Source organism: Anastrepha ludens, chromosome 3 (assembly GCF_028408465.1).
Source record: "Anastrepha ludens isolate Willacy chromosome 3, idAnaLude1.1, whole genome shotgun sequence".
NCBI lineage: Eukaryota > Metazoa > Arthropoda > Insecta > Diptera > Tephritidae > Anastrepha > Anastrepha ludens.
The window spans coordinates 25,600,443-25,624,115 of record NC_071499.1 but is presented as its reverse complement, the minus strand read 5'-3'; the positions used below and the strand labels follow the sequence as shown (position 1 = coordinate 25,624,115).

Here is a 23,673-nt window from a genome sequence, read left to right as displayed (position 1 = left end):
TGAACCAGAATCGGAAAGTCAAACATGTTATTAAATTTTTTTAGTATTCAGTCTTCACAAATTTACGTAAACGTAAATCACCTACTTTGGGGGCTCACTGAGCGCATCAGGGAAATTACACCACACTTTCATTTTGGAATTTTCACCCGCAGGGTATTATAAATCAAAGTACCTACACACTTTTCCCATACTAAAACTTCAAAACTGCATTTTTTGCTGCTAAAAGTAGTCCGCAATGTTTCAAATCCTTTGCGGCATCTACGGCAGTAGCACATGGTGACTTGGAAGGTATTAGCTATCTACACAATATCCATATTTCATAAAAACCTCAAAAAACATATGACGATGTGAAGGATGAAGTGGATTTTGTGCGTCGATTCATCACTATTGATGAGATGTTGGTCTATCACCATGATTCTAAATCGAAACAAGAAGCTAAAGAGTGGTGTCAACCTTGATCTTCGGCTCCGAAATGAGTTCGTGTCCACAAATCGGTCAAGAGGATGTTAGCAGCATTCGTTTGTGGATTACTTGCAAACTGGTAAAACAATAAATTCTGAATATTATTTTAACCTTTTAGGCCAGCTGAACGAAAAAATGCGTGAAAAATTACCCACTTCGCAAAAGAAAAAGAATTATTTTTCATCAGGACAATCCACCGCATCACAAGAGCATTTTTACAGTGGCTATAATCCATGAATTAAAGATCGAATTGTTGGAGCATCCACCATCCATGGAGTATTCACCAGATTTGCCCCCTAGCGACTTCTATCTGTTTTCAGATCTATAAATATTAAAGCGTAGAAAGCGTTTTTCATCAAATGATGAGGTCATAACAGCCCTTTGTAGCCCTTTCTGATTCTCACTTCAGTGATGGAATTCATAAATTGAAATCTCGTTGGAAGAAGTGTATTGATGCTCAGGGAGACTATACTGAGTAATATACTGTGGGCAAAAAGTAAGGTGAATTTGGTTGTAAAATGAAAAATCTTTATTTATTCTTGTAAATCAATTTCATTCCCTTCAAAATAATCCCCTCTCGATGAAATACACTTATACCAACGATTTTTGCAATCCCCGAAACATGTCAAATAGTCAATTTCCGGTATAGCCATCAACACCTTCTTCGATTCAGCTTTTATCTCCTCAATCGACTCGAAACGCGTTCCCCGGAGTGGTCTCTAGAGTTTTGGGAATAGCCAGAAGTCACACGGAGCCAAATCAGGCGAATACGGTGGTTGCGGAACGATATGCGTGGAATTTTTGGCGAAATGGTCACGAAGAACAAGTCCAGTGTGAGACGGTGCATTATCGTGATGCAAAAACCAAGAGTTGTTGGCCCATAATTCTAGTCTTTTTAGACGAATTGCTTCACGTAAACGACGCATAACGCTCAAATAATATTCCTTATCAACAGTTTTTCTAATAGCGGTCGCCCCTCGGCAGGCAATGGCAAACCTCCGAGTGTATTTCTGCCATGAAAAAGCTCCTCATAAAAATATCTGCCGTTCGGAGTCGGCTTGAAACTGTAGGTCCCTCCATTTGTGGAACAACATCAAGACGCACACCACAAATAGGAGGAGGAGCTCGGCCAAACACCTAACAGAAGTGTACGCGCCAATTATTTATTTTTAACAGTTTGGCCAGGTGGAAGGAATTCATAGTGCACCACACCACGAAAATCGAAAAAGCTGTCATCATGACCTTTATTTTTGAACGACTTTGACGTGCTCTTTTCGGTCTGGCCTCGCCTTTAGCACGATATTCGCTTGATTGGTCGGTTGTTTCAGGGTCGTAAGCATAAATCCAAGTCTCATCTCCCGTAATGATGCATTTAAGCTTGTCATGATAGTCTGAAAGCATTGTTTCACACACATCAACGCGACGACTGTTTTCCAAGAAATTGAGAGTTTTCGGTACCAAACGAGATTTGACTTTTCGTAGGCCCAAATGGTCTTTCAAAATGGTTTTCACAGATCCTTCTGATATTCCGATCATATCAGTAAGGTGTTTAACAGTCAACCGACGATTTTTGAGCACTAACACCTTCACTTTATTGACGTGTTGGTCATCTGTTGACGTCGATGGTCGTCCGGAGCGCTCCAAGTCATCAACACGTTCTCGACCCTCTTTGAAGTCTTTGTACCACTTATAAACATTTTTCTGCGACATGGTCGAATCACCAAATGCCTTCTGCAACATGCTAAACGTTTCCGCAGCCGAAATTTCATTCCGCAAACAAAATTTGATGGCACTTCTCTGCTCAATCAGACATTGTAAAAATCGAAAAATGCACTCTTGGTCGTTTGGTAAACACAAGCGTAAATATATTACTGATAATGACATTCACATGAAAGTTGGCTCACATGTTATTAACAGTGCTGCCAATTCATGAAAAAAATAACTAGAGCGAAATTTTAATCCCGCGAAGTTTGACAAATAAATTCACATTACTTTTTGCCCACAGTATTATTTCAAACCATTAAATTGTGTTTTTTTTTTATCGTGCCGCAAAACTTATTGAGCAACCTAGTATAGCAGACAAAGATCATGCTTCCGAGCTGGTACGGAACAAATAAGCTGGGACTATCAGGTACCAGAAATCGAAGGGAAAAAGTCGTCAATACAAGGCAGAAGTAGCTGTAAATACTTTCTAGTTTATAATTCCGCAATAAATTAAAACTTCCAATACTCAAAAATACAACAGATTCAATATATTTCTATAAGAATAGCAGAATACAAATCTATATATGAATGTTAAAAAAAAAAACCAACTCTGAAATAAAAGTGTGCATTAATAGCTGCTAGTGTCAATGAACACTGCCCTTCTCTAAACGAATCAATCCAAGGCGAGCACAGCACTGCCAGATAGAGGCCATGGCAAGTCGGGCATATCTTTAAAGTTTCGACGCGTTTTCATGCAAAACGTTTCCACTTTCGTCAGTGTGCATCTTTTGATGGTGGAGACGCCGCCAATTATAACGATTCGGTCATTAAGTGTGGCGATGTCGTGGCCATGTCTAAAATCAGGAAAACGCAGGCGATAAAACAAAAGCATAATTAAGTGATAAGATGGATGAGGAAATAAGTTCAAAAGCGAATATGGAAATGCATTAATGTGGTGATCGTTTTATAACTAATTGTTTTTTAACGATTTCGTTATATTCCAATCCACATAAACTATATTATATTAAGTAAAACTAAAACTATTGGATATGGGAATAAGTTTCCGCCCTCGTAAAAGAGGTGTCGCTGCTGATACTATTTTTGTGTGCGCTCTAGTAATATTCTGGTGATTTGAAGGTATATATGTGAGGTATCGATCGCAGTAGTTGCTATTTGTTTGAAGCGTAAAGATCCTTTTTTATCTGATGTCAAAAATGTCTACGTTCGTCCCGAAAAAGGCCACATTTGCGGGAAGTCAAGCTTCATAATTACCTTCTAAAGAAAAGTGCAGGTGAAGCGAGTCGTTTATTGATCATTGATCAATATCAAACGCTCCATCCAATACAACTTGTAAAGAGTGGTTTCGACGCTTCCAAAGCAGCAGTTTCGACGTGAGTGATAAAGTTCGCGAAGGGGCATCGAAAAAGATACTCGAAGATACTCAACTACAACAATTATTGGATGAAGACGCATGTCGATCCCTTGATGATAAGTCTAAAGAGTTGGATGTTGACAGATCAATCGTCGGTAAACGTTTGCACGCGATGGGAATGGTCCAGAAAGCAGGTAACTGGGTGCCACATCAATTGAAGGAGAGGAATATCGAGAGACGTTTGGTGACATGTGAGATGCTTCTTGAACGGCATAAAAGAAAAGGTTTTCTGTATCACCAGGCCAGACGTTACTAAATCAGTCCAGAAATATTTAGAAGGAAAATTGAAATTTGAATAGGTCGAGTCAAGTAGCATCAGGAGATTTGGTGGCTCCAAAAACACTCAAACTAAAAAGCCCCAAAGCTCTGGAAAGAGGGTAGATAGTCAAAAAGGAAAGGAGAAAAGTATCAGAGAAAGAGATAGGAAAGAATAGAGACAGAGATAGAGACAGAGGCGAAACAGAGACAGAGGCAGAGGTAGTTAGTCCTGTGAGAATTTTCCAGATTCTTTGGTAAATCTGAAAATATCCTCCAGTTTTAGAGCACAAATATTACTCATTCTCACGACATCGGAACCCAAAACCATAGGAAAGGTAGGGCACTCACAGAGAAAGTGCTCAGTGCTATCCACCTCCTCCAAGCAAGACAGGCACATTGGGTCCTCAATGATTCCAATGGTGGTCATATGCTGACCCCATGGGTTGGGTCCTGTAATAATACCGACCATCACCCGAACGTCTTTCCTTCCAAGTTTTAGTAGAAAATTTGACAGTTTTCTGTTCGAACTTGTCACAAAACACTTTGCAGTTCTGCAGCGTTCTAGACCGGACAATCGCTCTTTATGTAAATTGCGTACATAATCGCTGATCCAATTCATGAATCCTGCGGAACTGATTCCGATTATTGGCTCTGGCCCTTGTGGGGAAACCGCTGATCAACGGTTGGCCAATTCATCGGCAATTTCGTTTCCTTAAATACCCGTGTGTCATGGAACCCATATAAGTACAAGCTTGTTCTGTCTTGCGACAGAATTAAGCTTCTTCTTACATTCTTGAACAATCTTTGAGGTTTGCTTCCCGTTCTCCAGGGCCTTCAGTGCAGCCTGGCTGTCACTGAAAACTCCAATCTTTTTCCCGCTCCATCTCCCATATTTAGAGGAACTGAATGAGGAAATCTAGCGCCACCCGCCGTATTTCCCAGACATTACATCTTCGTTTTACCATCTGTTCCGATCAATGCAGTCAGCCCTTATTGAAGAGCGACTCACTTCTTACTAGAGCATCGCAAACTGGTTCAATAAATGGATCAAGTCAAAAGAACTCAAATTTTTCGTCAGAGGAATCCGTATGCTGCCTGAAAGATGGAATAAAGTTGTAGCTTCCAATGGCACATACTTCACATAATTCTTTAAATAATTCGTAACTTTGGCTAAGAAAGGACGGAAACTTATTCCCATACCCAATATATAAAGAGAAGAAGGCGAAAACAAATGATGCGCGACATACCTGCCCCATTTAATATCGCCGTAGTGATGCCAATGGCCCTCACTAAAGTTATAGTGGTCCACGGATGACAATGAAGTCAGAATACCATCCAAATTGAAGCCAATGCCGCCAACGAGATACAATTCCTTCTCAGATGGTCTGCAAAATTTTCCAAATAAACTGAAACGAAAAATAGAATAAAATACTGGGTAGTATAATTTATGAAAAAAAATAGAAAAACAATTAACAATTTTTGTATTATAAAAACTAGGCATTCGTATTTAATATTGCTTTCGTCACTTTCTGTCGTAAATACTGAATACTCCAATCGAAATAAAGTTGTAAACCAAGCCTTATTGAAAATACATTCAATGATCCCCGGTCATGAAACAAACTGACGGTATATTAAGACCTTACCTCCCCTCCACTGTTAGCACTTATAATTTAAATGCTATTTAGGAGCTGGCATAACGTCACCCTTGAAATTCCCCGGAGATTCGTACTTAATAATAGTAACTCTTCTGCATATTACCGAACTTTTATACCCCTTATTTTGATTTCCAAATATTGCTACCGTTTTTAGGAACCGGCACTTCAACGCACCATTAACGCTACCGCTCGTGAAAAGATTTTTGGAGGTGTACTCTTTAACAGACCGTTATTCAGCTCTGAGCGAATTCGACACAATCAGCTGATGAGCTGACGTCACTTGGGTTGTGTTTACAAAAAAACTGAGATTGTGTTAATGATGTACAATAGCTGGCTGTTACAATATTTTTAAATCTGTAATACCTCAAACTTGCGTGAGTCACATCCCAATGTTAAGTACTAAGCCATCGAAGCGGCCGTGGTTCTCTAAAAAACTCAAACGTCTAAGGAACTCGAAGAATACGTTTTATAAAAAACAAAAGCATTCTTATGATGCCGATTTTCGTAAGCGGTATGTGTTTTACAGAAGTAAATTCAATAAGCTCAATAAATCTTTGTACCGAAGTTATATTGGTAATGTAGAGAGCAGTGTTAAATGTAATCAAAATCCTTTTGGAGTTATATAAAATCTAAGAAAAACTGTTCAAAAATACCTGCGTCCGAATAAAAATAATATTGAAAATTATAGGCCGATTTCCTGAACTACTCACCCTATCTCAGTCAATTCGACTTTCTGACCATGGCAGCGTGTCCCAGGCAGAACTTCTAGCAATCAAAGAAGCATGCAAATCACTAAAACTTTACGAGGAAGTTGGTGCAGGACTAGCTATCTCTTGAGACAGTCAAGCAGCTATTAAGACCTTAGACTCCAACTCCATTTCATCCAAACTAGTGGAAGGCCTTCTGAATTAGATGAAGAACGTCTCAAATCACTTTTGAAGGAGAGCAGCCGCCTAACCAGTCGTGAATTGGCGGAAAAAATGAACTGCGAACATAAAACGATTCTCAATCACCTTCGTTCAATGGTTACCTAGAAATTGGGAGCCTGGGTGCCTCACGAGCTCAACGAAAAAAACAAAGAAAGTCGCTTCAAATTGCTTCTTAGCATCTCGCCCGCCATCGAGCAACAGGCGGCCATAAACAGTGTTTTTTATACCGAATCGTCACGGGAGATGAGAAATGGAGCCTATCCATCAATTTGAAGCAAAGAAAGGAGTGGGTGGCTCCAAGAGATACGCCAAAGCCAAGAGTCAAGCCGGATCTTCAACCAAAGAAGATCATGATATGTGTTTGGCAGGGCAGGGAGGACATGGTGCACTGAGGAATGCTTGAAATAAATGCCACGGTAACCAAGGACCTCTACATTGCCCAGCCACACCGCGTGAATGAGGCTATTCGACTGAAAAGACCTGATCGACATTGTCAAGCCATACTGCTTCACGACAACGCCAGGGGCGCGGTACAATGACAGGGCTAGTGTACTGCGGCGGCAGCCCTTGGTCAGGAAAAACCCGAGTCATTCCGGTAACGTAAAACCAGCTGCCATGGGAATGCCCGCGAAACCTTGACACAATTACGTTCTGGATACTGTAGCAGGTTAAACTCCTATCCTATCGACACCGACATACTAAACTTATGTCCGGCATGTGAAGGCGCCTTGCACGACACTAACCACATTTTCACATGCCCATCAAACCCACTCATCTATCACTAACACCCCTCTTCCTCTGAACCCAACCTGTCGAAACAGCAAGTTTCCCGGGCCTACCGTTAGATGAATTAGGCGAAGACGACCGGTGATTACACTACACTGACAGGGCAAAGTTACTACAACAACAACAAAAACAACAACAACGCCTGGGCCCCATGTTGCATAAGTCGCCAAAGTCGCAATCCAACAGCTCGAGTGGGAGTTCCTTCAGCATCCGCCGTATTCTCCGGAACTTGCACCGACCGATTACCATCTTTTCCGCTCACTGTCAAACCATATGAAGGGTGCTACCTTCGATAAGAAAGAGGTCCTTGAAAACTGGTTCAACAACTTCTTTGACACCAAACCAGGCGATTTTTGGCGGAACGGCATCAACAAATTGGTCGAGAGGTGGGAAGAGATTGTAAACAGCCACGAAGAATATATAATTGATGAACTTATTGATATAAGTATTGTTTTTCGTTTAAATAAAAGTCAACGGCAAAAACACTTCATCCATTCAGCTCTAAATCTAACCAAGTAAGAATTGCACTAAAAAGAATGGCAAGTGCCTGAAAAATTAATTGACTTTGTATGTATGTATGCGTAAATACATATCTATACCCCCACATATATACATAAACATTCAGCAGACGCAAATTCCACTTCCTATCTAGTACAATCCACTTGCCGTCTTGGATCATTTCCACATGAGTATTCTGTCATAAAATCGGACTTTAAACCGCTTACCGGGGAATACGCAAATGCTGCTTGCCTTTAATCCATCGCCCACCATCGACACTCACACCACGCCGTCTACGAGTAGGCACACTGCCATCACCAATATCGCTACCATCGCCGATATCAACAGCAGCAACAGCAGCAGCATCACCACCATTCACATCATTGACTCTGGGCATCGGCATATCCGAAACGTATTCGTCGCCGTAGGCACACTTCAAACTGTAATACTCCATCGAATCGGTGATTACGTCCACGACTGCACTTTTTGTTGTCTCGACAGCAAAGCTGTCACCACTACCATTGCCGACTTTTGCCGCGCCATTGCCGACGCCATCGCCACCACCACCACCATTTATATCCACTGCTGTAGTGGAAACACCAGCGAAACAATCACTCTCGGCGGATGCTCTCGTTTTCGTTTCGATTATGCCGCCAGCTATCCAAATCTCGTTATTCACCATGGCAGCCATAAGGCCATAGCGGCCCACATTCAGTGGCGCTTTCTAAAACCCATAAATGACAGACAAGTCATAGTGAAACAATCCCAAGAGTGGCATAAAGTCAGAACGGTAAACGCATATTTGTTCATAGTTCATAGGCCGTAGTTGTTGTTGCAAAGTACGAGTGAGTATTTTTGTTAGATTTGGATGTGTTGGCAATTGATTCGTTCGTTCAATGATTCGATTGTTAGTCCAAAGCATGCAAGAAGAAGAAAATGGGTGTGTAAATGAGCCATGCCAGCATAGTTCATGAATATTATTTGTGTAGGCTGGTTTTTTTGTGAGGGTGTTTTTTTTTATCGCTCTTATTTTATCTGATTGCCCTTTTACTTGTTTCTAGTAGCTCTGCATCTGTGGGCATTTTTATTTACCTTTTTCCATGTTTTGTGCAGAATATTGTAATACCAGACCGTACGCAATGCAGTTCCATTAACGCCTTCACCACCAATCACGAAGAAGCCATTAGCGCATTTGCCATTTCCCTGCTTCGGCGCCTCCTTTATGCCTTTGCAACGTTCGCAAGCAACTTCGCCGCCACAGAACTCATCGCTTACAATCGCCGCAAAGTCACGGCGCGGTTCAGGCAAATTGCACTCAAACGTCCATTTTATAGTCTGCGGATCAAAGCTCCATACAGATTTTTCGAAAATCTATAAATTGAAAAAAAAAATTTCATAAGAAATAAGCATCAATATTCTGACTAATGAATTTGTGCGTGAAAATTATGGAGTTGGACCAAGGTTCGAAGGCCACTAAGGACATGAAATATCAAATTTTAGAAAGAAGTTTTTTTTCTATTATCTTATACCGGTCGCTCGCTTGGATATGACATGGCAAGGCTACGAGCAGATTGATGCCAAAAACACCCTCATCGGATCATTCACCACTGCTAATGACAATTCTTGGAACTCTGCACCAACAAACTTTTAGAGGACTATATAATAATAAAACAGACTGCAATTTTTTTCGACAAAGTGTGAAAGCACAATTGTCTATAAATATTTCATTAAAAACGGAAAACGAAATTGACTCAGCAATAGCTTTTTTCAACGAATTCATCATCAACGAATTGCCCGCACCCTTTCGACACCAAATATAAAAATTCAACAAAAAGAGTCTATTCCAATACATTTCAAACAAAAAAGGAAACTCCGTAAAAAGTGGCAAATTACTAAACATCCTGAAGATAAGGCAAAACTTAACAAATCAACAATTGAATTAAAAACATTAGTTAAACAACACCAAGATAAAAAGCTTGAGAATTGCATACATAACTTGGGAGCCACGGCAGTTAACAATTATTCTCTATGGAAAGCAACTAAAAACAACTTAGTCAAAGCAGTTCCACATAAACCTCCCATCAAAACACAACACGGAACTTGGGCAAAGACCAATAAAGAGAAGGCAAACACACTAGCTGAACACCTTAAAACCTTATTCTCAAGCGAAAAAGACAATCAGCACATTGAACCAAACGTATTTCCGAGTGACCCAGAATGAAAATGACAACCTCAGCAGAAATCAGATATCATTTGAAAAATCCGAACAGTGAAAAAGCACCGGGCTACGATCCAATAAATGGTAAAATACTAAAAGAATTACCTGATGTAGCAATTACATATGTACAGGGTGGGCCATATAGCGTTTGCTTTTTGAACCACCTATTTTTTTGAAAATGGTAACACAAATGACATGTCAAATGTGTTCATAATTTACTTAAAGGTTTGACATTTACGAAATGGGACGTTATACGCTTGAACAAAATTGGGAAATATTGAAAACCTATTTCCAAAGTGGTGAGTCTTCTTCTTCTTCCGCGGTTACAGTAAATGGCGAGCGTTACCGTGACATGCTCAACGAGTTTTTGTTTCCAAAAATTGAAGAGGATGACATGGACGACATTTGGTTTCAACAGGACGGTGCAACTTGTCACACTGCCAAAGTTACACTGGAACTATTGGGTACCGTTTTTGAAAACCGAATAATCAGCCGAAATTCCGATATCAATTGACCGACTCGGAGCTGTGATTTAAGCCCGTTGGACTATTTCTTGTGGAGAGCCGTTAGGGACAAATGCTATGCGAACCATCCAGAGACGATTGATGCTTTAAAACACGAAATCAAAGTTGTCATTCATGAAATTGGAGCCCAAACAATCGAAAATGTGCTTAAAAATTGGGTTGATCGAATGGTCTACTGTAAAGCCAGTCGTGGCAGTCATTTGAAAGGTATTATTTTTCATTCATAAATGACAATGATCAATCTTCAAAATAAAAAAAAAAGTTTGAAAAAGTATTGATTAGTTTTTTTTATAGCCGATTCAAAAAGCAAATTTTACATGGCCCACCCTATAGATATCTTAGTTTCTATTAAACTCACCGACTTCTTTGTACATCCCAGCGCCGTCTTTGTGCCCCCTATAATGTAAATGAGTCCATTGCAAACAACAGCAGCATGATGATGACGTGAGCCGAATGGTAGGTAACACAAGTGCCTCCACTGCTTAGCACCAGCAACGTAGTAAAGGACACGATCACCAAAATTCTGCAGCTGATTGACTCGCGAATCTACACCGCCACAAGTACCACAACCACCGACACCATTGTGGTTATGCAAAGGCTCTATGTTGTCCGCATCACTGCCACCCAAAACTTTAAAATTTTTCCTTTGCTGCTGCAATGTCGTCATCACGTTGTCCCGTAGACAATGCTGACAGTATGGATCGATGCCGCCGAATATTAGTATTTTACGACCTTTTATGCTTTAGAAGAATAAGCAAAAAATAATTTTATTGCATCTATGTACTAGAACTTATAAATATATATGTATGCACTCATGTATAAATGGATGTATACACTTTTTGAACTCACGCTTTAAATTCGACTTCCTCTGCAGTTGGCATAACACTCTTGAGCGCTTGCACTATTTGTATCATGTGTTGCTTCTCACTCTGCTGCGCCATTCGCTGCTCATTGTGATTTTCTATACGTGGCGGACATGTTGCTTTTGATTCCCTAACATTGTTACATGGCGTTTGAGAGGCTTTTGTATGCAATTGTGTTGTTGGTATCATTGTCTTAGGGATATCGCCTCTGCCACCAGCCACACTACTCACACCACGACAAATGTAACCACCTTCAACACAATGATTCATTTCACCACCGACTTGTTCGTATTCATCATTCAATATCCGGTGAGCGTCACATTTCATTTCATGCTGCTCTGTCGGCATTGCAATGTCATTAATGGTATTGTTTTTGTGGTAGTTGTAATTGTAGTTTGTTGATTGCTGTTGGTTTGGTTCTTGCAAGTGGCGAAGGTGTTGTTGCTGATGTCGATTGTTGTTATGGTGGTGGTGTTGTTCGCAAGGTGCTATGTAGGTGAATTCGTGACAACTAGACGGCATGGAAGGCGGAACCTGGGTAGTTGTCATTTTGCTGAAATTTTTGAGACTTGAAGAATTCAGCATAGTCATATTTTGCTCACCGTGATACCGTTGATCTATGTTTGTGGAGCGATTAGGAATTAATGAAGGTGAGTAAATGGAAATGGAAATGAAAGTGAAAGTGAAAGGTTCTCGGAAATTCAAAATCAATTTTCTTTCGATTCATTATGCAAGAGAAAATGTATAGATTGTACAAGGTGACACAGAATTAATCACCCTATCGAAAAATTTATTTCATTTTTGCAATTGGCATCGTACGTCAATCATACTTATATGGCACTTGTGAGCTATACAGCTACAGTATACAAATAACTAGATAAGCAATGGAGCGCTGAAATGTCGAAATAAAGATTTCTATCACTATAAATGGTTTTTTGCTTTAGTACAAAATTTATTAACAAACAAAATTAGATGATTAATATTGAGCCACCTGTATAACGCAAATTCAAATCGGATTTCAAAGCAAACAATTCACAAAATATGGAATCACTTCGTTTGCTCTCAGGTGATTAACAGTAAAGTTGAAAAGGGGAAAGTTGCGGAAAATAATTCAAAAGAGTAAAGAGAAGCAAAATGACTAAAAAGTTGTAAATGCAGTAAATTCTGAAACGGGAATTCGTAACTTTTGAATTAGGTTTTTTAATCTATAATAATATATATTTTTTACCACGTTTGTCAATTCTGCAACGAAGAGACACTTTCTATCCAACACATCGTTACAAATTGTGAAGCATTACATTCAATAAGACAATCAATATCAAGCCACACAATAGAAGAACTTCTGTCCGAAGTTAACGCAGAAAACATTAAAAGTTTTATGTTTTTTAATTCTTTGTGATTGTAATTCATTACTTTTCCAATTTTCAAATAAAAAAAAAATAAATATATACACATTTATATATTTATGTCTGTATATATTATATTTTGAAATCCGTTTTTTTTCTGTTCGCAAAACTCGAGCTGCTTGCGATTTTTAAATTATGGGTTCAAAATGGGCCAACAAAATTTATAAATATGTGTCTATATGGCTTTACATGACTTCAATCTAACACACACGCGAGCATAACAGCGCTGCTCACTTCCAAACCACAAATGAGAGCGCTCTACCAGAGAATGTTAAAGGAATGAGAAGGCGAAAAGGTTACTGTTAAATATTTTTGGAGCAATTGAGTTTCGAAAGAGCCTCTAGTGAATTTATAGTCTTCTAATGAAGATAAAATATCGCAGCCTGTTCAAAATTATACTTCAATTTATTTTTCAGCCTTTCGAAAGGAGAGTGCTTATTGGTTGGGAGTGCCTATGGTTAGATTTCCCCTTCATTTTGCAGATCACTTTAATAATAACACATGTGTTGTTGCGTGCATCTAAGAGAATATAATAACATACGTATTGAGAGAAACATGAAAGAACATGTTTGCTGTGCTTAGTTATCCGTATCTGTATATTTACTTGAATTGCATTTGAAGTAATAATATTAATTTTGGAAATCTTTTTGTAAGTTTTAATGCGAATGTAAAATGCGATTTTATTTTGGCCTACTGCAAATTATTTGGAAAATCATCTTAGTCAATTTGAAAGCTTTTATTCCAGAGACTTATAGATAAAGTCTTAATATTTACTATTTTTGGAGATAAAAACTTTGGGAGTAACAGAAAAACTATTAATTTAATTTCCTTGATTGCTACTAAGTCATAAAATGTAAATTAATTAAAACTTTTTTTTTTTAACTAATTCAAATAATTTATCCACATTCCTTTCAAATATTCTCGTTCAATTAGTAAAATTTCATTAAATCGCTAGTTACCTCTGGCAAACGGCTTGCGCTGCCTCAAACTGGTCTCTACTTGTACACCCTGATCGCGACATTGCATCGTGAAAATGGAGGCCTGTAATACAGACAAGAAAGAGAAACAAAAGTCAAATTCCCGTCGCAATTGTAATTTTCCGTGATCTTTATTTAAGTTTTTTTTATATATATTTATGATATAAAATTAGTCACAATAATTTTTCAGAAATTCCAAATCAAAAATTACAACAAAAATTTTTTCCAATTCAATCTGACAATTTGTGTGACTTAAACGCACATGTGCACGTACATACATATATATTTTTAGTAGAGTCATCTAAAATAAGTGATTTGGTGTTGTGAGTGTGGAGCAACTACAAAAAAAAATGTTAACATACTAAATTTTTTCCGTTCAATTTGCGGCAATCGGAGCGTACACAACACTGCATCGTCTTCTCCACACTCTTAGCCATTTCCAGCGAGCGCCAATAGTCTTTTCCAATAGTATGTATCATTTCAATATACTCGAGAAAAGATTTGTATGTCACGTACTGCATATTCGGACATTCGAGTCGATGATGATAATTGCATTCCTTGTCGAAAACCCACTGACGTTGAACCGGTGCAACCAGCTGATAGCGTTCCAGAAAGTGGAGAAATTCTTCACGATTCTCACCATAATACAATTGAGTTGTTGTATAGCTGTAAAATGAGAAAGGGGTATTGTAAAAGGTAAATAAAAGTCACTTGAAATATATATGTACATATGTGTGTATGTGAGAGGAGAAACTCTACTTACGAAATGCCATCGTTGATCATGCGTTTCACCTCCGGATGACTAGCAATACGATCTATCTCTACGCAGTCAATATTCTTGTTTAGAGTCACAAGAAACCAAGGCGGCATTAAGCTGAAACGTACACATTTCGTCACTTCTAGCATATCCGCCTCACGTTCGTCCCAATTGTAATTCAGCCAGCGCACAACCGACATGAAAATCTGAAAGCAACAGTAGTTAAACTTTGTTTTTTTGTCAAAAAGCATGTGGGACTTTATTAATTGCGATATATGCAAAATGGATATATGCAAATATGCCAATTATATATTGAAGTTCTTTCCGGATAATACCCTGCGTGTTTTACTGCAGATCATAGAGTATTTCGAAATATTTCACCCCTAAACCACCCAGCAGATTTATTTAAAAAAAAAGTATTTATTTTCACTGAACTTGCATTCATAAATACAATAGATATTCAGTAGAGGTACTAAATCGGCCCGCAAATAAAATTTTTCGAAATATCTAAGCAGCAGCGCCATCTAGCGGATATTTTTGAGTTGCAAAATAGCCAAAAAAAGGCTCTGAAAAGTATTTCATCTGTCAATTAAAGCTCCGTCGGACTCCATTTCAGAGAATCTCCATAAAATCAAGCCGTTAAACCTAAGGTAAAGCATAGTGAATAAAAAAATGGAGGAGTGGAGTGGATACCCCAAGTACTATAACCGACTCTATGCTTGCAGAAAATGTAATGAGCCGGGTGCAAGGGAAACCCCGAAGCATCTTCACTGCTACTGTCCGTCTCTCTCGAAAACTAGACTTTGCTACCTGGGTGCTCTCAGTTTTTTGAAAGACTGGAATCTATGCCTGAACTGGAGCTTGAGTGACTACTAAAATTCGCGAACAGTACACGCATCTTGAGTGATGCTTATTTTCGCTAAAAAAAGGATCTGGTATCGCTAGGGACCAAAATGGCTGTTGTTGTTGTTGTTGTTGTAGCAGCATAAACATCCCCCATACATATGTATCTTGAAGTGACACGTCTTGGCCGGACGTTCCGGTTACGTAGAGCACACTGTCGTGTGAACAAGACCAAAATGGTCTTTGCGTGGCTTCGACCAGCCAGTATAGCCTAACCTAACCTAATTATAATCGATTAAGACCCAAAATTGTATTAACTTAGACATCAATAGCGCTCTAAAAAAAGGGTTTTCTGGCAGTTCTTATCGCCAATAATGCAGAACATCCGCAGAAAGGAAAACATTCGAAGCTCGTACATAGAAATTTCGCAGCAAAATTAAAAAGAAAAACATTACTCTTTCTCTTGTCCTCATTAGTCCTTGAGTGCATCGAGAAATTGAATTTGCTAAAAATGCACAATCGCATCCGGCTCATATAGGTCGAAGGACATAAGGGTATAACTAGGAACGAAGTAGCGAATACCTTGGCGAGAGAGAAACTGCGGTCTCGTTATTGAGGAGATTCAAGCAACTCACAATCCTCTCTAAGAACAAACTAAGATTGCGTAGCCATCTACACAGCATTCTTTGTTTTTTTTTTTTTGTTTTGCAGAGAAGGTAAAAATCGGAAATGTGAGAAACATCATCAAAGAGGCCGTCACACGAGTGGTATGTGGGGCATGCTCCCACTAACCCTATAACATTACTTCCCCTCCCGGCTGATTCCACCCTGGGACTGCTAAAAGCAATTTGATCAAGGTGAAGCCGTGGTTATGGCTTGGTTATGTCTCCGATGGGGCATCGGAAAATTACAATATCATTACTCGATATCGACTTGTCATCTGTTTGGGTTCGTCTTGAGGCTTCAGCTCACGCGCTCGTGAGGGGCTTTGAAGTGAATGTGATGCTATAGCACGAAGAAGAATAAGGCATCTCGGCCGGAAGAAAGGCACATACGCTCAGCCCAACTCAGCTCTATCTTAGGTGATGAGTAGAGAACACCAAAGACTATGAGGTCGAAATGCAAACCTCATTTTTCATTCATTCTTTCATATTCTTTCCCTTCCGATCTTAAGCAAAATCTCAAAAAAATAAGAAATCATATTTATTTATTAAAGTAGAAAACCCAGCAAAACCTATTACTCAAGACACCGAATTAAGAGAGGTTATTTCATTCACTTGTACTAGAATAAATTATGCTTAATGTCTACTCAATTTAAAGCCTCCAGACGACCCCTGTTGACGGTGACCACTTTGCCAGCTGATTGCTTTGCCTGTGGTGTATGAAGGCTCATTCCTGGTGCTTGGCCTCTCATTTCACAGAATGAGTTGCTGGGCTGGGCTGATGTCACTTTAAAAGTTGCAACTACTATTAAAATTATTAAGATTTAAAAACTTCGTTTATCAATTCTTTCACTGACCGTTGTATGAAAAAATCCCGTCATACGCCGTTTTGCGCTTCGAGTGTTCGAGTGAACTATAAAATGCATGACCTTTAGTTTGGATAGTAGTTTTCTTTATTAAAACCCACGTAAAATCCAGAAAATCCCTTCAGATAGGCAGACCGAGGGCTCACTCTAAGGTTCATATTTACTTTATAGTGACCATACTTGAGCACTTCAGTTGTCAAGGTTTGGTTATCGCGGAATTGAAGATCGAGGGCAAGGTCTGCGTTATTACTGTAACTTTGTTGATAACCTGTATTACCATGCCAAGGGTCTACACTGTAAAGGGGCAGCTTCTTTTCGAGTTCATCACATCACGCGCTTTCCACCAATTTCATATCTAATGGCAGTCTCAACCGATGTGTCCCGTGTTGCAGTCCTTCAGGCCAATGACTATATTCCAAAGAATATGCCCGTAGGTGTAGTAGAAGACTGGCAGCGAGAATGTTCTAGGACATAAGCAACTTCAACCACGCAATTTTTCATAACTGATTTCGCAAATAAAATTCATTACTTCACTGCCTAATTCATTTTTATTCTATAAAATATTTAGATCTGAAAAAAATTTGAAGCAAATTTTGTGAGCTCATTGCTATTCTCTACAAGTATTGTCCCGACAAACAGAACTTATTGTCATATCATATTTTTATCTGAAGGAATCTTAAGCCAAACCTTTGCATCACTGGCTCATCTGCCACTCGTCTACGTTGGCTATCAATTTCTGCTCCTACCAATTTCTCCATTTCCCTTTGTCTTACCCAAACTTTTCTTTACTTTTTATAGCCCAACTCCAAACTTTCCGCAATCCTAATCACCCTAATCGCTTCCTTTACCAACTTGCTTACCTCGATTTCCGAATTCACGCCAATCGTATTGGAGCTCAAAAGCGTGCAAATTTCTTTGGTGGTCAACTCCAAGTACTCTTTTGAGGCGACAAGCGTGAGGAAAAATTTACAAATTCTTGTCAGCATCAACTGCTCCAAACTCTCAAGCTTATAATTGCGTGCCTCCAGATAGAGTAGAAATGCTGTATCTTCGCGGAAGCGCACATCATCGTCCAAGCAGAGCCAACATTGATTCACCAGATTTTTGATGCGTAGAAAATTGGCCGCATTGAATAATTCCAGTATGCCCTCACGTTGCACCAACGGCTCCTCGGCTAACATCCAGTCGTAGACCATCATGAAAGCGCCTGGTGTTATCTTCTCCTCCGGCAATTGGATTAGTACCTCATTGTTGCATTCCATGAAGAAATCTGAGTAGCACTGCAACACCATCATGTGGCAGTTGAAGGTGACGCCCCCGATACGTATCTGCACATTCGGTTTGATGTGATTGTCGATCATGTTACGTAAGAGTTTGTAGAGACTCTCTTTGGGCGGTTGGACAATGTCTTCCCAACCTTGAATTTCATTTGTTTTAAAACCCATTTCGAGCAGAGATTTTTCTTTGAGCGTGCAAACTGTTTTTGGTTTCTGATTATCATATTTGCCTGGCAAAGGAATGTTGGATGGCAAAATTTTACTGGGTGGTGGTTTTGTGTTCTTCGAAGTCACAGCTTCATATGTTTCTGAAAGGAATTCAACTATTTTTTTGAAATACAAAATATAACACAGATAACAAAAAGATTGCTTACGAGGAATCTTTTGGAATTCAACACCTGCATCTTTGGCCTGACTTGAAGACTCCGAATTGTCCACGAAATTTAAACTGCGGCAAGAAAGAAAGGAATATAGATTAATTAGATTAGCATCAAAAAAATCTGCCACGAATTGCTTCTTGACGCGTTTAACTTACTTTATGTACTTTACGTTGTTCTCCAAGTTGTCGGAAAACTGTGGAGAGCCAGTAGTACCGGTTGTTGAAATGGTTGACTCATTGCTCTACAATTCGAAATGATTTTCAGTTCTTTCATTTGATTTTTTTGTAAGTTAATTACCTTATTTAGTGGTTTATCCATTTGGAAATTCTTCTTTAGTTAATAATAGAATGAAAAATGATAAAAATGTTGTTTAATTTGGACAGCAAAATCAAATAAAAAATCTTTTATTTGAATTAACTGAAAATGAAAAATCTACGAAATTTCTTAGCTGCAAAGTTTTCGTTTGAAAAATATTCCCAATATGAGGAGAGTTTCACAATGAAACAAATGAATACTTTCAGAGCCGGAGCGTTTGCATCCTTACGGACGACGTGATTCAGCCAACGAAGACGCTGGAACTTTATTTGCTGCGCTATGTCTATGTCATTTTAGGTCGTCGCAAAGCTCCTACAGCTCATTGTTCCATCGCCTGCGATATTCGCCGTCGCCAACCTGCAAAGGTCCAAAAAACGGGTTGGGTACGTAATGCTGTATGATACAATATTCCGTTTACAAAATGCTGTACACAAAATTCTGTATTTCAAAATTCTGTAAAAAATATTTTGTATTGCCGAAAAGCTGTATTGACGAAATTCTGTATTGACGAAATTTTGTATTGACAAAATTCTGTATTGACGAAATGCTGTAAGTAAATGATAAGAAATTCAACAAATTTTATAAAAAAAAGTGCGCACTTTTTTCTTCAGTTTCGATAGAATCCACCGTATTTTTGCGTAGAACGTCTTTTCGCGTGGGCGGCCTTCGGCCGCCCTTCAAAAAAATAACCCTCATCAGTCCGACTCCGGCTACGCAATCCACCGTATTTTTGCGTAGAACTTTTTTTCGCGTGGGCGGCCTTCGGCCGCGCTTACAAAAAATAACCCTCATTAATCCAACTCCGGCTACGCAATCCACCGTATATTTGCGTAGAACTCCTTTTGCGTGGGCGGCCTTCGGCCGCGCTTCTAAAAAAATAACCCTCATCAGTCCAACTCCGGCTACGCAATCCACCGTATTTTTGCGTAGAACTTTTGTCAACACAAAATTTTTTCAATACAGAATTTTGTTAATACAGAATTTCGTCAGTACAGAATTTCGTCAGTACAGAATTTCGTCAATACACAATTTTGTCAACACAGAATTTTTTTAAGACAGTACAGAATTTTGTTTTTACAGAATTTTGTAAATTTGTTCGTCGAGAGAGGACTTTACTACCCAATTACCTACTTAATCTAAAGTAGTATTTGTTGGCATGAGAGACTCTACTTTGGATTTCAAGGCTGGCACTGTTATCGGCGTTAACGCTGGTTCCTAAATAAACGAAGTCTTGTACAACCTCGAAATCATAACTGCCGCTCTGACCTAACTGGGCTCTGAGGCCAACTTTTTTGGTTGGACTGATGAAGGGTCACTTTCTATGGGCAAAGCACATGGAAAAGGTAGGCATCTCAGACAGTGCACTTTGCCCAGCTTGTGGAGAGGAGGATGAGACGGCGGACCAATTTCTGTTCGTCTGTCTCGCCTTCGCTCGAATCAGGCCTGAGATCTTTGGCACTGATGTGTTAAGAAGCGACCACCTTGGCTCCTTGGCACCACAATATCTACTCAGATTTCTTCGGAGGTCGAGTAGATTAAGCAAAATGAGCAAATTAAAAAGGGAGCCCGAGTGCACTACAATGGATTTAATTGTGTCTGAGTGTTGCACTTGCTAGTCTGTCCCGACAAAAAAAATTGATTTTCGTGCTGTCGAATGCAGCTTTAAAGTCGACAAAAAGATGGTGTGCGTCGATCCTCCTATCATGGATATTTTCCAAGACTTTTGTGTATTGTGAATATCTGGTCGATTGTGAATTTTACAGGTCTGAAGCCACACTTGACGGTGGACTTCAGCCTTTCACACAATACGCTCCCTAGAACCTTATAGGCGATATTTAGAAGATTAATCCCGCGATAATTGGCACAGATTGTAGAATCAGCCTTCATATGGATTGGGCAGATCACACTTAAATTCCAATCAGCAGGCATGCTTTCATCCGACCATATTTTGCATAGGAGCTGATGTATGCACCCTACCAGCTTCTGGCTGCTTTGGAACTATGATACATGTACCATTTCTGATCCTCAACAAATGCCTCATTAGTTTTCTCATCTCTTATTGAGAACGCCATATAGCGATGCACCGAATGGGTTTCATGACTACAGTGACGTCGTTCGGCAAATTAAGATTAGCGCCTCCACTAGCTAAAGCTTGTCGAGGAAATGGATGCAGGCGCTTTAACCCTAAAAATTTTTGATGGTAGTTTAACTAGAAAATGGAAAAAGGCTCCTCTATGTTCGAAAGACGAATTACAACAATACCGCACGCGATGTGAAAATTGTTACTGTACGTATGTACATATATTGGCTAAATAAAAAAAAAAGCCCGCCCGCAACTTTCAAACATCAAACTAACTGCCGCTTATTGGATACCTTATTTAAATGCATTTCCTTCTCCTCTTGGCTCTTCTCTATTAATTGTTACGCCTTTTTCTGCTACTCTCTTCACGTCTTTGTTTTCAACCCGATAGTTTACTTTTAGGTGTACTTACAACACCAACACTGTTCAATGTGAATTCAGATTATAGAAGTATTTTAGAAACTAATGTATGTAAATGTTATAAATAGATAAAAAAAAGACTTTACTGTTGCGAATCAAAAGGGTTGACAAAAGTTCCACCTAAATCTACTTCAAATCTTTTACATTTTCCTAACCTCTCCGTCACATATACATGCATGTTCTTCTATAAGCTTAACATATTTTTCTGCTGTTATCCTGTATTTGCGCACTGTTTAATGCATTGTCATGCTGTGTCATGTTATTAGCATACATATCCATGCATGTTCCACTGTAAGCTTAACATATTTTTCTGCTGTTATCCTGTATCTGCACACTATTATACTCTTCTGTTTTACAACTTGTTTCCACTTTTTGCACGAATTGTTTGCACAGATGTTAATTCGCATATTACCACAGCTGTATTAAAATAAAACCAATCAAAGTGTTAATTTTTCACAATTTATTTTTTAATTTACTATTTTTCCAGTAATAATCTATCGAAAACAATAAATCATAAATTGGTTTAACAGCATTTATGTGGCAACACTATGCACATATTTATATGAACAACAGAACAACATAAACAATCCAAGTGCCTATTGCCCAGCTGGAAATGTTCGAGTTTTTAAAACATCTCTTTAAACTACAATTCCTACTTATTGTAGTCGCTGCACTTACCGGTGTTTACTACAATCAAATTATAAGTTGGATAGTGTATAAAACTGGCGATTTAACGAGCGAAAGCTTAGCTGTTCATTACGAAAATTCGAACGAACCATTAACAAGTGAGGAACTCTTCACACGTGATGAATTGGCAAATTTCAATGGAGAAAATGGCGCGCCGTTATATTTGGCCATAATGGGCACTGTTTTTGATGTGTCCAAGGGTATCAAACACTATGGACCAGGCTGTGCATATAATTTCTTTGTGGGGCGCGATGCTTCGGTGTCATTCATAAATGGCGAATTCGAAAGCTATGACGAAGAAAAATCCGACGATGTTGTCACCTTAAGGCCCAGCGATCTAATAAGTTTGGAAAATTGGCAACAATTTTATAGAAAAGAGTACATATATAAAGGTAAACTCATCGGACGCTTCTACGATGGCAAAGGCGAGCCAACCCAGTATCAGTTGAAGTTCTTGGCGCTTTTAGAACAAGCAAAGCTGGCTAAAACGCAAGCTGAGCAACTACGGGAAATTTATCCAGATTGTAATATTGAGTGGTCAGTCGAACGAGGCACGCATGTTTGGTGTACCAAAACGAGTGGTGGCAAGCACCGGCAATGGGTCGGATTGCCACGGCAACTTTTTGAAATTGGTGCCAGTAACTTCCGTTGTGCTTGCGTGCAAGAAGAGGACTTGAACACAACAGAGGTGATGTTAAAGGAATATGAGAATTGTGCGCCACATGCTCATGAATGTTACTACAAAGTAGATTAAGAGTAGATTATTATAAAGCAGCTTAACAAAACATTCTATAGCAGCATATGCAAGTTAAATGTATACCCAAATGTTGATACAAATATTAATGAGCAATAGAAAAATATACAGCACTGTAGACTTAAGTATTTTATGTACTTAAAAGCAAATTTATTTGTTTTATAAAAAAAACGTATTTACACTTGACATATCCAAGAAATTAGAACCATTAGTGTTCATGTTTTGTACCAATAGTATCTACGAATAAAAATCTTTTTATATCAAAGGCCTAGTTTGATTTCATTCACAACTACTACAAATGAGTATTTAGAACTGTCGTCAAGCAATTTCAGCAACAATAAATCGTTCCCACGACAGTTGGTTCTACGTAGCCAGAACCATCCGAATTTATATCCGGCCAAGGATTGTCACATCAGCAGCATTCCCCGTATATGTATGGGGAATGCTTATGCTGCTACAACAACAACAACAACAGAAAAAATAAGAGTGACATACTTTTACCGGCTTCGTTTATCCTCATAAAATAAAATTGTTATTAGTATTATATATTCTTACATAGATTATATTTTATCAGGAATGAGGGTCTGAGCGAAATATTTTTACAGATCAGCCAGCACTACCTAATAATGCGTTCACATATAAGTAGATGATCTACGTTTTCGTGCTTAATTCCCAATCCGTAATTAAAAACCGAGATTTCCCATACAAAATTTTTCTCAAAATCAGAGATAAAATAATTCTAGATAATAATCATATTTTTTGACATACAACCCTGCGTATTCTGAGTAATTGAGCATTGTTTTTATGCATGTAAAGAAAAACGTCAAAGTAAAAACTAAATAATATGGACGCCGGCAAAGAAAACAGGTTCGGAGACATAATTCTAATAAAATTTTTGTTAGATATTATTAATTAAGCAT

At 38.8% G+C, this 23,673-nt stretch overlaps 2 protein-coding genes across 3 annotated transcripts; one reads left to right on the top strand and one right to left on the bottom strand.

Moving 5' to 3' along the window:
* Positions 1–2,747: 2,747 nt before the first annotated feature.
* Positions 2,748–18,966, bottom strand: LOC128857215 (uncharacterized). Of its 2 annotated transcripts, none has more exons than XM_054092861.1 (13): positions 18,795–18,966; positions 18,653–18,738; positions 18,492–18,565; positions 17,701–18,440; positions 14,476–14,675; positions 14,075–14,378; positions 13,695–13,776; positions 11,316–11,946; positions 10,825–11,206; positions 8,817–9,095; positions 7,952–8,448; positions 5,104–5,262; positions 2,748–3,020 (listed from the first exon to the last, which is right to left on the bottom strand). In XM_054092861.1, exons 1-13 carry the CDS (start codon positions 18,813–18,815, stop codon positions 2,840–2,842), a joined length of 3,636 nt encoding a protein of 1,211 aa, XP_053948836.1. In that variant the 5' UTR covers positions 18,816–18,966; the 3' UTR covers positions 2,748–2,839. The 2 variants fall into 2 exon arrangements, with proteins under 2 accessions (XP_053948836.1, XP_053948837.1); XM_054092862.1 differs by having other exon boundaries at positions 17,701–18,425; positions 18,795–18,965.
* Positions 18,967–21,805: 2,839 nt separating this feature from the next.
* On the top strand, positions 21,806–23,018 carry LOC128857216 (neuferricin homolog). Its single transcript, XM_054092863.1, has one exon. The coding sequence runs from the start codon at positions 21,926–21,928 to the stop codon at positions 22,751–22,753; it is 828 nt and encodes a 275-aa protein (XP_053948838.1). The 5' UTR covers positions 21,806–21,925; the 3' UTR covers positions 22,754–23,018.
* Positions 23,019–23,673: the final 655 nt, after the last annotated feature.